At 32.0% G+C, this 13,774-nt stretch overlaps 1 protein-coding gene across 3 annotated transcripts; it reads right to left on the reverse strand.

Annotated features, from left to right (window-relative positions):
• Positions 1-288: 288 nt before the first annotated feature.
• LOC129265070 (lysophosphatidylserine lipase ABHD12-like) lies at positions 289-13,485 on the reverse strand. 3 transcript variants are annotated; one of them, XM_064101794.1, is made up of 11 exons: positions 13,347-13,485; positions 12,223-12,328; positions 9,492-9,617; positions 9,097-9,173; positions 8,647-8,776; positions 6,589-6,626; positions 6,276-6,355; positions 5,829-5,911; positions 4,732-4,810; positions 4,321-4,448; positions 289-2,655 (listed from the first exon to the last, which is right to left on the reverse strand). In XM_064101794.1, exons 3-11 carry the CDS (start codon positions 9,611-9,613, stop codon positions 2,640-2,642), a joined length of 753 nt encoding a protein of 250 aa, XP_063957864.1. In that variant the 5' UTR covers positions 9,614-9,617; positions 12,223-12,328; positions 13,347-13,485; the 3' UTR covers positions 289-2,639. The 3 variants fall into 3 exon arrangements, with proteins under 3 accessions (XP_063957864.1, XP_054759029.1, XP_063957863.1); XM_054903054.2 differs by lacking the exons at positions 12,223-12,328; positions 13,347-13,485 and adding an exon at positions 11,001-11,026; XM_064101793.1 differs by lacking the exons at positions 12,223-12,328; positions 13,347-13,485 and adding an exon at positions 10,869-10,954.
• Between the last annotated feature and the right edge of the window lie 289 nt (positions 13,486-13,774).

Genomic DNA, 13,774 nt, shown 5'->3' on the forward strand with positions numbered 1-13,774 from the left:
AATTGATCTTGACAGGTCAGTTCATTTAGCGACTGATCTTTGTGTTACAGAGCCGCCCTGGGCTCCGTAACACAAAGGTTTGCAATGAATTGCAAGTATGAAAGAACCGCACTGATAGGCTCCCAGTCAGTATTTTAAAAAGAGTGTGCATGCAACAAAGATCTTGATTGGTCATTGGTATTTCGCGATTGATTGCAGACCTTTGTGTTACGGAACCCTGGTCTAACAAATTAAGGCCATGACCAGCCATGGAATAGTGTCATAACAAAATCAGGACTTACGACAAAATTTTTGTGCTACATCAAAATTATTATTTCTTTGTTATTGATGAATATCAGCTCGAAATGAGTGCCAAGTAAGTGAGTTTCATCAAGCAATTTGCCAGTGATTTTCACTAAACTGTTATGTGCTACTGAAATTCTTAATTCTGATTGGCTGAATAAAGTTGGGAAAACCACTGACAAATTGCTTTGTGAAAAAAATCACCCTTTTTCTTTTTAACAAAAATCATACACAAGATGACAAATGTGTAAACTACTACTACTACTACTACTACCACTACCACTACCACTATTACTATTATGAATCAATATAGCAGGGTACTATATCAATATGCACTATTCTTGTTTACCTTTCCTTATCAAGATCACCCATGCATGATCAGTACTAAAAATATCAACAGCACAAAAAAAAAAAATCATATTTGAGGTAAAAGTTACACATTACTCGAAACAACTTACACAAAATATGCACTGCACAAACAGTATCTATCCCTTTAGATTCATTCTTTTTTTGCCCAAATATTATGATAAAATCATCACAAACTCTGTTGGGATACAGATATCTCTTTCTCATAAAAAAAGATGGAAAAACGGGTAAATCTTTAAAAGAACTATTCTACGATTTAAAAAATGCATCGCCATTTACTTATTTAATTAATTAAAAAAAATAAAGGTCGGTAACTGTTTGAAACTGGACATTGTGCATAATTCATAATTAACAGTTATTTCAGTAAGCAGTGAGGTTGTGTAGTCTACACATATACAGTAATACTTGGTACTTAGAAGAACTAACAGTATGAATGAGATATTCCGCCAACTGTGCAATAGAATTAGAAACCTGGCCCTTTTCAATTTGTCAGAAAATTTTGGCAAATGAATAATAAATGAGACCTTTCAGACTAATACTCTGTATCACACTATTTATTGACAGATTTGAATCATAATAAACTATGCATACACAATTATGTGTATCAAGGCTATTCTACAACGGATAAAGTTTTTAGAATACTCGAATAAATACATGAGATATTGCAACTTTGACTCATTAAAACTATTGCCAATTGCAGTAAATATAGATTTTTTCATTAATAGTATACTAAACAAAATCATGATTTCAGAACAATGTTTTTTTTTGCTTCAATCAATAAATATGTTCTTTCTTTGCTCTAAGACAATGTGATTACAAAATGTTATTATACAGTATAATTCTTTCCAGCTCGAAATGAGTGCCAAGTAGCTGAAAATTTCATGAATCAATTTGCTAGGGATTTTCATTTAACTATTATGAGCTACTGTAATTCTTAACTATGATTAGCTGCATAATTTGATTTCCTTCATTATTAATACAGAAATATATGATTTGTCTAATCATATACCTCATATGAACAAGCATCAAATACACTCCATTGGCACCATAATCAGGAATACATGGCACATCACAAACTACAAAACAAGAAGAAAAAAATTCAAATAAGAGTACTTATATAATAAGGAGATGTATTCAAAATCATTAAAACATCACTATCAATATTGAAGCATTATTATGTGTATTCCAAAGCAATAGAGTAGATGCCTGCAGTATCATTATTTTAACTTGATATCAAAGGAACTAATAACGTCAGCTTATATAATTTCTCTGTAGTTATTCAAATGTCTATTATTTTATTAATTAGCCCTGGCTTGGATAAGCCATTGCGCTGATCAATTTAAATTACTTTTGTGTATTCAAATCACTGTTGTTGTTCAAATGTCTATTCTTTTAGTAACCACTGGCTTGGATAAGCCATTGATTCATTTAAATTACTTCAACAGACTCAAGTCAATGTTGTCTGCCACTAAAGGGATAGAAATTATCTAATTTTATAGCTTCTGCCTCCATCAAATCATGAAATATCTTTTCAAATGTTCAGAAGAAATGTAAGTAAACATAGCATATCTGCTTTTATCTCATAACATAAAGCTTAGTGAATTGTTATGGGAGAGATTTTATTATTGATCATTCATACACAATAATCAATGCAATCAATATTGAAATCAACCCCACAGCAATCTTTATGTTATGGAGCTGAATACCAAGAGTGTTTGATTGTCTTCATCAGAACGATGTTAATGAATGAAATCAACCCTGTTTACATGAGGTGACATGGCAACAAGAGGTACTCAGAAATCTTATCTACACCGTAGGAGGTAATAGCAGGAGGTAATACTCAGAAATCTTATCTACACCGTAGGAGGTAATAGTCAGAAACTAAAATCACATAATTAAAAGTTGAAGCACCACAAAGAATATTAAAAAAAAACAGCTGCACACACATATGGCTTGGAAGCTACTGGGTTTCATTGACAACCTTTGGTTCCTCATTTGATGAAATCACTGATGAGAGCATAAGAGAATGAAAGAGAGAGGGAGACAAAGAAAAAAAGAAAGAACGAGAGAGAGAACTATATTATTATAATGGAATAAAATCAAAGTCAAGATGAGATTTGAATATGGATAACTTAAAATTTATTAAAACTATCCTAAAGTAAGCATTAAAAATGAAATACATTTAAAAGTTTACAGTAAAATATTTTGCAAGTGTGACTTAAAATCAAAGTTACATGTAGTATAATATAATGCATCACATCATTAATTGGTCAGGGAGCATGAATGAGATTATAAACTTGATACAGTAACAATGAGCAATTTGGTGCAAAATGACTTAATTGGCTTAGTCGTGACTTATTGAAGGTCAAACTTAATTCCTTGTGAAACAGTCCCAGGAAAGAAAATTCTAAATCAATATGTTTACACAATTTCTAAATGACAAAATTATCTTGTTTACAGCTAACAAGGAAATAGAAATGGTCATAAACAGGAAGCAAAATAGAATTGTTACAGTATTTTAATATTTCACTATTCAAAAACTTCTTCCCATTAAATATTACAATAAGAGACTTCAGATGGATATTCTAAAAATACAACTTATACATATATGTTCACACAACTTTCAGGTATTGGAAGGATTTTGTCAATTGACTGCACATTCACGACAAAAATGGTTAAAATCAAATTTTTTTTTTTTATTCAGAATTAACAGGAAAGAATGGAATGTCAGTTTATGTACACAGAGATGGACTTAACTATGGAAATAAACTTAAATACCTGTATGCGATAAATTCTATTTTTTCTATTACTATTTTGTCATTTATCCTTTAACTTTTAAAGAAATGTAGACATATCTTCACTTTTGCATGAATCAAGTATCATCAAATTCAACAAAATAATACATACACGTACATTTTTATTCAATTTCCAACAAAAATCACTATGGCTTTGCTTTCTCAACATACACTGAAGAGTTAAAGTTATTTTTTTACTCTACCCAAGTCTAAGGCTAGGCTAAATGATGTGACGCTATAGGAGAGTTTGAAGAATCAAATTACTGATTTACACAGTATGCTTCTTGTGAGTTAACTGGGATCATACTCATGTTTTAAAGGCAAAGAAAACTATCATATTCATCATTTCAAGATAGATTGTAATGTTTTGAATGCCAAATAAGGTGATAAATTGATAACATACATGTAGTTATGGAAATTCATGTATTGTTTGGCAACCCATAGTTTAAAAAAATCAATAAACCATTGTTAAGTTAAACCAGGGAATATGGACTATTGGTTGGTCCATGCATTCTAATCATAAAATCAACTAGACTAATCAGGCATTTAGTCCACACTTCTATGGAAAGATTTCATCCTGCTTTATAATATTTATTAGAAATTTAATACGCCTGAGAATTCGGCTTAATTCATTTATATTCATACAATCTTTTTTCTTCTCATTACATACCAAAATTACTTTTCAAGAAACTTTACTTTAGAGGAAATCTGTAGTTGGTAAATGAGCTGATGACTTGCACTCGATTAAAGTATGGTCTCAGTTGAGTAAACCTTGGCCTCAGTTTAGTTAACCTTTGGTTAACTTCATCAATGCTATGAGAATATCACAGATTGTGTTCTTTGTTAATTGAACACATTATATTTCTATATGAATTACCTCAAAATAGATGGTAGCTTCGATGAATAAGCAATATTTTTATGTCCACAGCCCTCTTCACTATGAAATGAAACCATTTGGATTGGATCTGCTGATGCTGGTCTTTTCTCAACAGCTATGTCATAAAGCTAGGCAGAAAAAAAACCAACATGTTGGTAGTTAATCAAATATGACTGATTTCTATGTCTAAATAACAATACAAATAAAGGGTATTTCTATACAATGTTACATACTGATAGGCTATGCATGAATACGTGTTGCAAACCCCCTAATCCCTTTCCTGCATTTACATAAATATAATTTATTTATTAATTTTACAATGACAGATGCATTATATAGATCTTTCACAAGAAGACTAATTTTGTATCCCAGCACCTCCCAATATTGTATGATAAATATGATAAAGTTTACCTTCCTTCCTAGGTCATGTGGTACAATCCAGTCATCTTCAGCATGGAGAATAAGAATAGGACATGTCACATGCTCTATGCTGAATACAAAATATAATCAAATTTTCTATGATTTATTTAGAAAAATACAAAAGAATATTGTTATGGTATTGTTTTCACCAGCAATAGCATCCTAACTTGCTGGCTTCTAAATCAGTCATCACTCATCTTTGAAATTAGAAGAATTTTGTTCCAGAAAACTTGACTGCAGCTTTAATGAGATTACAGCGATATAGAAAAGAAAGACTGGATTCCAGGACTTGTATTTCATTTCATCAGATAACAGAGATTAATTGATTACACTATCTCTTTATGAGCATCTTTCTTTCACATCATCTCAGGGGTGCATTAAGTGAACAAGTGGAACGCCTCTGGCAGTCTCGCCTGCATTATGCGATTCGATATAGCAACAGTGCTGACTTTGAAAACAGCTATTGAATAATTATTCACAAAGAAAACATTCATATGATAATGATAAATATATGATATGATAATACTATGTCCATTGACCCAAAATGACCTTTGACCATGATCATGTGATCTAAGATGTGTGCAAAACAATCATTTATACTTGATTACCCTTATGTCTATAGATTTATGAACTAGATCCATAACATTTAAAAGTTACGATGATAATTCAACAAATACCCCTAACATGGCCAAAGTTCATTGACCCTAAATGACCTTTGACCTTGGACATGTAGCCTGAAACCAGGGCAGGACGTTCAGTAATACTTGATTATCCTTATGTCCAAGTTTGATGAACTGGGTCCATATAGTTTCTAAGTTATGATGTCATTTCAAAAACTTAATCTTAGGTTAAGATTTGATGTTGACGCCGTCATTGGAAAAGAGGCGCCTAGTCTTGCTCTGCTATGCAGGCGAGAAAAAATTGATAATTTTTCCCTATGAAGGAACTGTATTATACATGTACTTGTGGTCAAATTTATACCGATGTGAGCAGATGAATATGAAGTTGTATATTTGAGGTTGTTCTCTTAGTACCATTATCATGATTATTTCTGTATCATAGGATATAGGAGGGTAGTGGGAACTTACTTAACGTCACTCTGAAAGTATGGAGCTGTAGAATTAAAAGCTTGATCAAAGTAACCTCTGCTGTATGGAAGAATGTTCCATGGCTATAAAAGAAGACAAATATACAGCTACATGTTATCTCACATTTCTCTTTTATATATCCATCTATGTGAAAGTCTGTAATACGCTACTCTGAAAATATGGAGCCATAGAATTAAAAGCTAGATCAAAGTAACCTAAGTTGTATGGAGGAATGTTCCAGATATATAAATTAAGACAAATATTGTTTACATGATATATCATATATTCTATTTTCATCTCCTGTCTTTCTCCCTCCCCGGCATTCTCTTCATCACTCTCTCCTCTCCTTTCATCTCACCCTCCACCTCTCTATGATATCATCTTACTAATAATCTCACAATTCATGAATATGTCCCATAGCTGGATCAATTAGATAGAGTTCTTTACCATTCCAAATGGATGTCTCATGACCTCATCTAGAAGGTTGTTGAATGGTGCTTCTAAGACTAGACCTGTAGGACATCCCTCTATCAAATAAGAAATATAATGTATTACTCATTACACACAGGATGACTATAATATGTTTCAGTCGAGTGTAGAGTATAGTGATTTTATGCATTAAACTTTATGCAAAATCAAATGATTCTACATTTAAATGATTTGTCAAAATCTGACAATAAAATAGATTGCAAAATTAAGTATATCATTCATGTTACAGGGTTCAACAAAGAAGATTTTCTATAGTACTGTTCACACTCACCTTCTCTGCATATTTTTGAAGTGAATACTGTGGATATTCTGAAAGAAAGAGAACAAATAAAAGTGGAATTAAATGCTGACTATCAAAACTCATCATACAATCAACATACAAAATCTACAAATATATGTGTACATGTATAGGCATTTACAGTGACATTTGTCTCAAGAATATTCTATTCTTGGGCAAACTATTATTCTTATCTTGAGCACACATAACGTATGTATAAACATAAAAGAACAGAAAAATGTTTTGAACACAGCTGAATATTTACATCAATAAAAGCAAGTTTATTTCAGTTGAGAATTTACTAAATCGTTGACCTGCAACTGCAATAGATTGAAATTATTCATCTATTTGACTTTAAATGTGAACTAGAATTTTAATTCGTCATGAGGACGAATTAGGTGATCTGTCTCTGATTTTCATGATCACGAATACAATCACCATGTTTATTGAGATCAATACGATGATCATATTGAAAACTAAACTTTTATTACGAAAAGAACAAGTTGAATACTCTTGAAAAATGGGAAATGAGAAGTTTTGTGAAATAGGTGTAGGTGATACACATGGTACATGTTATATTAAAAGGGTTTTAAACTATTTTATTGTGCAATATTTAAAATTATATACCTTGTAATGGTCATAAAGGACCATTTGTGAAATGTTGAAAAGAAACAAAAAGAAACAAAAATTCTCATGTTCACCCCTGGGCTCGAACCGTGGACCCTGGAGACGCAAGTCTGATACCTAATACCAATTGAGCTACATTATTTCCCATAGACTTTACACATAAGCAAATTAAGAGGATCTCAAATCCAATTTTGCAAGAGAAATACGGGCATGATCTCGGCATCTGATCGGAAAATGGAGACCACACTTGCGATAGCTTAGAATCTCAGCTACAACATACTCCAAGCTCAGAGAAAACCGAAAAAAAAAGAAATGGAGATATGGCTCGCGAAATAGAGGAATGTAAAATCAAGTTTTTAAGAAAAAGTCATTTCCCATAGAGATTGCACACAAAATGAGCAAAAATGACATGCCTCTATAACTTGCCATTTTTCAGGATGATATGTTCCTTTAAATGTAAATATAGCCATCACATTAGAAAAAGTATGTCCTCAGCTACAACATATAAAAAACTGAGCGAAAATTTACCAATATTTACGGAGTTAGAGTCAAATTTGCGTAACTATGATGACGTCATAAATAGCAAAGTGAACATTTTTAGTTCCAACGCTATTTTGATGACATTGATAAAATTTAGGGTCAAATGTGGCATGAAATCATATCTCCCATCCATACTCTATTCGAATATGAAAAAAAAATTGGGGGTCAACGGACTTCCTGAAGAGCTGTAATGAATTTTGTATAGGCATGTTTTTGCACATATATTGTCTATGGTTAGAACGCGCGCGCGTGCTGTAAACTTTGATGGAGGCTAATTCCGTTATTTCTTGTCCTAGAAGGTTGATCAAGGTATCAAATTACTCAGAATTATATTATCAATCCATTGATATGAAAAAAATGGCGATCCTTTGTTGTATAGTGCCGTTACGCACGAGAACACACGCGTAACCGTGCACGCGTGCACATTTTTGAAATGCTTAAAATGACCTGAACCATACTCCACTTTGGTCAAAAAGTAATTTTGAGCATTTAAAAATTTTGACACGCGCGTCGTGACCTTTACATGACCTTTGATGACATGGACAGTTGATTCTTGACCTGAAGTTAATGTGATGTAAATATTGTTGATTTTTGATAATTGATAATGAAGATATGATTGATAATGTGATTTTACAAAATGGCGTCTAGATGACGTCACGATAACCTTTTGACCTTAAACTTGTTTCATACACATGACATGATAAGTCCTCATAACTGATGATATTTTGATGAAAATTGAAGATGTAGATTTTGAGATTTTACGCTAACAAGAAAAGGGCGGAAAAATAAAAAAAATGAAAGAAAATGCGTACGAAATTAATAGTTGATCTGGCGATCGACAGATCACCTAACAAGATGTTGAATATTAAGCCCAAAGAACATTACCCTGTTCCAAGGGAATGTCCCCAGATGTAGAAAGGGGAATCCCCTGTCCTTTCTCTCAGCCATCTATACACTGTTCTTACATCATCATGAATACCATCCGGAGTGGTATGACTTGATGAATCTCCATATCCTAAAAAAAAATAATAATATGGTCATTGGTTAATTTCTTGCTTGATTTCACAAACAAAGATTTTTGAAAATGCAATATTTTTTGGAATACCGGTATGTAGAGGAAAATCTTCTAGAAAATACAAATTAATGATACCACTTCATAAGAGAAAATAACAAAAATTACATAATAATTTCTTTCACACAAAATGCCATATTTAGATATAATCATGTGCAGAAAATAACCTTACACAGACATTAATAAATTCATGCCATACATTTTTAAAAGATGTCTAATTTTGATTCCCAACATTAATAATAATGTAAGAAAATTTTACAAACCTCGGTAGTCTACAGCTACGACATGGAATCCCAGTCTAATCAATAATTTATACAATTCTACTCGGTGTGGATTTGCTCTGTATAATAAAAAGAAAGAAACAATAATATGTATTTTTTTGTCTTTGAATAGTGATTTTGATTTGATCCAGTTATACAAACTGAGCAAACGAAAATGATACTGAAAACCAGACATAGGAAAAAAGAATGAGAAAGAAAAGCAACAAGAGAGAGATCAAGAAAGGGTGAGAAAATGAAAGAGAAAGAGAAGAAAGAGTGACAAAATAACTCGATATATTATTTGGATAATGTGTTTAATCCTTTGAGAATTATTATCAATGGTTATTTTCTGATATCAAATCTTACTTCAGGTTATGTTTTGGAGTTGAAATTATTACCTTGAACCTGAATTTCCATGGCAGTACATAATTACTGGTCTATGGTCTCTTAATGCTTTATCAAAGAACTCTGCTGATATTTCATCATCTTCTCTGGCAGGTCTTACAGAAGTAGGAAGCATTTGCCTAAAGAGAAAACATAAAGTTTGATTGACTAAGAAATTTTATTCCCATTGGTACAAATACTCAAAACTTAAAAAGAAGATTATACATAATTCAAATTCATGGTTTGCAATCTGAATATTGAGGAAAGAGCTTGTGAGAGTATGAACAATAACAATTAAATCATTTTTGTCAAATGAAATAATTTTCAAAGGTAATATACGATCTGCAAAATTCCTTGTAAAAATTTGATTACTTATTACATCTATGTAATCTTATTCAATTTTTAACGAAAATATCATTGTTTTTGTTTGGGAAAGCTTTTCTTTTTCTTAACCTGCAACAAATGTCTTCAAAGAAAAAATTGCTACGATTGCCTTTATGATTTAACTAAAGTCAATTCTTAAGGCCATCTACTTTTCCTAAATATCTTCTGATTTAGAGCATGATTTTAAATTTTTCCATTTGACTCTTAAAACAAAATCTTTTACCATTCTGGTCTTTTGCTTTCATTCCACTTCAATTCTTGATATTTTCTTTCCACTTAATTTTGCATCTCCCTCTTGGTATTGTTCCCTCTATTCTTTATTCTAACATGAGGTTTAACTGACTTTGAACAAGTACAAATTCTTTGACTTTCCTTTCCCTGATTATGCATACAAGTGTAGTTTGTTTGCTCCCTGCAATGTGCAATATTATTTGCTTATCCATTATGAAGACATTTCAATAATTCTATTTACATCCAAACGCAATCTGACCTTTCATTTCTGAGATTTCCATGAATACAAGCATTGTGTAAAGTTGAATATTACACATCTCTGATATAACCCTTCCTTGAATTTTATTACGCCAGTATAATTTCATTTTTAATTGTGACGGTACATTTAGATGTCTGCTCCCAATAATTGCTATTAGCAATATCGCAAGATGGTGAGCAATGCCACATGACAACAACGGGCACCTCAGGCTCACTTCATATTCAAATAATTTTAATCAAACTCATAGTCCAGAATACCCAAACATTGGACTAAACAAAGTATGGGACTATCATTAAGTAAAATGAACTATTAAATATCACAAGATATTTTTGTTTTATGAAAATGGTTTGATTTTCTGGTAATTCTGTTACCATGGTTAAAAGCCATAGAAATGAGGAAAGCATTCAAGTGAAAATAATAATAATATTATAACAAATTGTAATATTCATGAATAACATTGATTATCAGGAATTGCCCTGGAACAAGACTATACTTGAATGAAAGTCTTACCACACTGCACACTCCAAGCTGAACTCCATTGGTAGAAGGTAGATATACATTGACCACATAATAAATGGTAATATTCATGAATAACATTGCTTATTAGGAATTGCCGTGGAACAAGACTATACTTGAATGAAAGTCTTACCACACTCCAAGCTGAACTCCATTGGTAGCAGTCAGACGGCAGGTCCCAAGAAAGTGGCTTCTTTCATCCAAGTGATATTCATGACTTGAGATGTTTTGCATATTTAATGAGCCTGATGCGGACCAAAACACCTCTTTTCATTCGGTCATTGCTGCTCTAATTGTGCATCAAATTTCATGAATTTGGTGTCATTGTAGAGAAGAAGAATCATTCTTTCAGGTCATGTGTTTGAATTTATTCAAAGATTTTGTAATATAGGTTAAAATTTTGATCTAAAATATGCTACAAAATAATTATTTTCACCTGACAAAAGCTGCTATTTTCACACTTTATTTTTGTTTGAGCCCAAATGATTTTTAGATCATGATAAAGCTGAATATGTATGCTTTAAAATGATATAGGTTTCAAAATAAGAATTGGTTTAATCGGGTCAAGATCACACTTTTCATTTGCCAAGTACATAAAGCAGCTTGAAAACCAGAATACTGCACTCTGATTGGTCAAAGAGACCACACAGTGGCAAATTCCAACGGTTCCAGTGCCTGTGTTCATGGGAAGGTCATACTTCCCATGTGGTAATCTCCTCAAATACCCCGCGCCTGTTGTTCTGTGAACCTTATCCAGCCAATCAGAACTCTGGATTTCATGCAAGCACAAAATTTCAGAAATCTCGTCTTGTACCTTGGTGGGAAAAGTGTGATCTTGACCCGATTAAAAGGTGCCGCATATCAAGAGTGGCATTGTGAGAAAGTACAGAAGTTCAGCTTTATGGTGATATTGATATCATTGAGGCTCAAAATAAAAAGTTTTGCACAATTTGCAAAAGAAAACAGAGGAAGAAAATTCAGTTTTGAGGCACATTTTCAGGCCAGAAGTTTACTTTTTTAACGAAATATTGTATACAAAATAAATGACCAATATGAAAGAGTAACATTTACTCTATCTGATGGTGCAATAATATTTCATTTAACTTGAGGTTAAAACAGGTAAATTCTTAGAGAAAGAAAATCTCACGAATCACGAGATTTTGCAAGGAGGAGGATTCAGCCACGAGATGATTTGGATGAATCTGGCCTTTTTGCTCATTAGCATAGGGACCTGCGGTCTGACTGGTAGAAGGTAGATATACATTGACCACATAATAAATGGTAATATTCATGAATAACATATTGCTTATTAGGAATTGCCCTGGAACAAGACTATACTTGAATGAAAGTCTTACCACACTCCAAGCTGAACTCCATTGGTAGAAGGTAGATATACATTCCTTGCTCCTTTCAATCCATATACCTCAGGAGCATGGTAGTCTCTGAATACAGGACACTTGACTGTTTAAAAAAATATGTGCAAAACCTTTTGAAAACTTCAAAATGTACAAAGTATGGATGTGATGCTCAATTACTCACATTCTTGTTGTAGAAGAGCATAAATTTAAAACAAATAAATTATTCTTTGTTTCTAACACTCATCACTATATTGATATATACAAGGATACTGTTAGGGGCTTAATGGCCATTCTCTCCAAAGTATTTAAAAAAACAGACTTGGATGGTAGAAAAGAGCCCCAATACATTTATAAACAATTTAATTTTCTTTAATTGTGCATTTTGTTTTATACTGTGAAAATACAATCAAACTTACATCCTAACACTGAAGTCTTCATACAAATAATACTTGTATATGTCCTTAATGACAAAACCATAACTTGATTAACACAGAATATCCAATCATTTTAATTAACCCATATATTTGTTCAAGCTGGATCCAATATTATCATCACAGATAAGACTCTAAAGACAAATATTTGATTCTGTCCATAGAATAAGAAACACTTTAACAAAACATGAACCAGTTATTATTTTCTAACTGCAAACCTTATCTGAGACTCTGAAAGTAAATAGCATTTGTACCGAGATAAAGAGAAAATAAGTTAATACACGTCTGCAATACCTTGCCCATACGGAAAAGGAAAAAAAAAGAACAAGAAGGTTCAGACCCAAACCCTCAGCATTAAAGACAGAGAACACTACTCAAAACTTGATATTTATTGTATAACAGTACTACATGTACACACATCAACTGGTTAGATAATCATACTCAATGTTGTACAGTTTGCATTTAGAAATTGTTAAAAACACAATTGCTTATAAAATTCACATCATTCTTACTCAATAGTTTCATTAATTTTTGAAAGTTTCATTAATAAATAATCATGCTTATGATAATTATTATTATCTTGATACAGAGGAGATGTTTGAACTTCCATTAAGAATGACTAAATTAAAACTATTAAAATGATATCCGGTGTCATCTACATAACGACTATATTAAAATGATTTTACTCACGGTAATTGAGGAAAATAAGTTGGGAAGCAAAGTCAGGGATGAAATAAACAAGAACTGGGAAGATTGTGTAGAACAAAATGGAATTCAGCAAACATAGCTTCCATGTCCAACTCCATATAATAGCTCTCTTTCTAAAAGTAAGTAAAATCAGTGAAAAGGAAGAAAATCCGAAAGTTATAGATTGCTCGCTTTGCTCACTAGTATACTTAGACTCAGGTCTCAGGATATGGAAGCAAACAAATTCAGCAAGAGAGGTATAAAATACAGTATATATCAATATATCTACAGTATATTTTTGGAATTTGGATGATGAAAAATTTACACTAAGTGGTCACAAATTATTCTTGTTTAGTGCTTAACACTTACTAAGCAATTTAAAACAATGCAGCATAATAATGTGTTTCAGTGTTCTTCACAGAATAAATTTC

Source organism: Lytechinus pictus, chromosome 7 (assembly GCF_037042905.1).
Source record: "Lytechinus pictus isolate F3 Inbred chromosome 7, Lp3.0, whole genome shotgun sequence".
NCBI classification, from domain to species: Eukaryota; Metazoa; Echinodermata; class Echinoidea; order Temnopleuroida; family Toxopneustidae; genus Lytechinus; species Lytechinus pictus.

Bases quoted from the DNA above. Each gene is read 5' to 3' on its own strand.
- LOC129265070 (XM_064101793.1), bottom strand. From the start codon at position 10,948: ATGTTATTCATGAATATTACCATTTATTATGTGGTCAATGTATATCTA. The intron at 6,356-6,588 runs GTGAGTGTGAAC...CTTATTTGATAG, and splicing joins TTCAAAAATATGCAGAGAAG to AGGGATGTCCTACAGGTCTA. The intron at 4,449-4,731 runs GTAAACTTTATC...TTTTCTGCCTAG, and splicing joins CACATGACCTAGGAAGGAAG to CTTTATGACATAGCTGTTGA.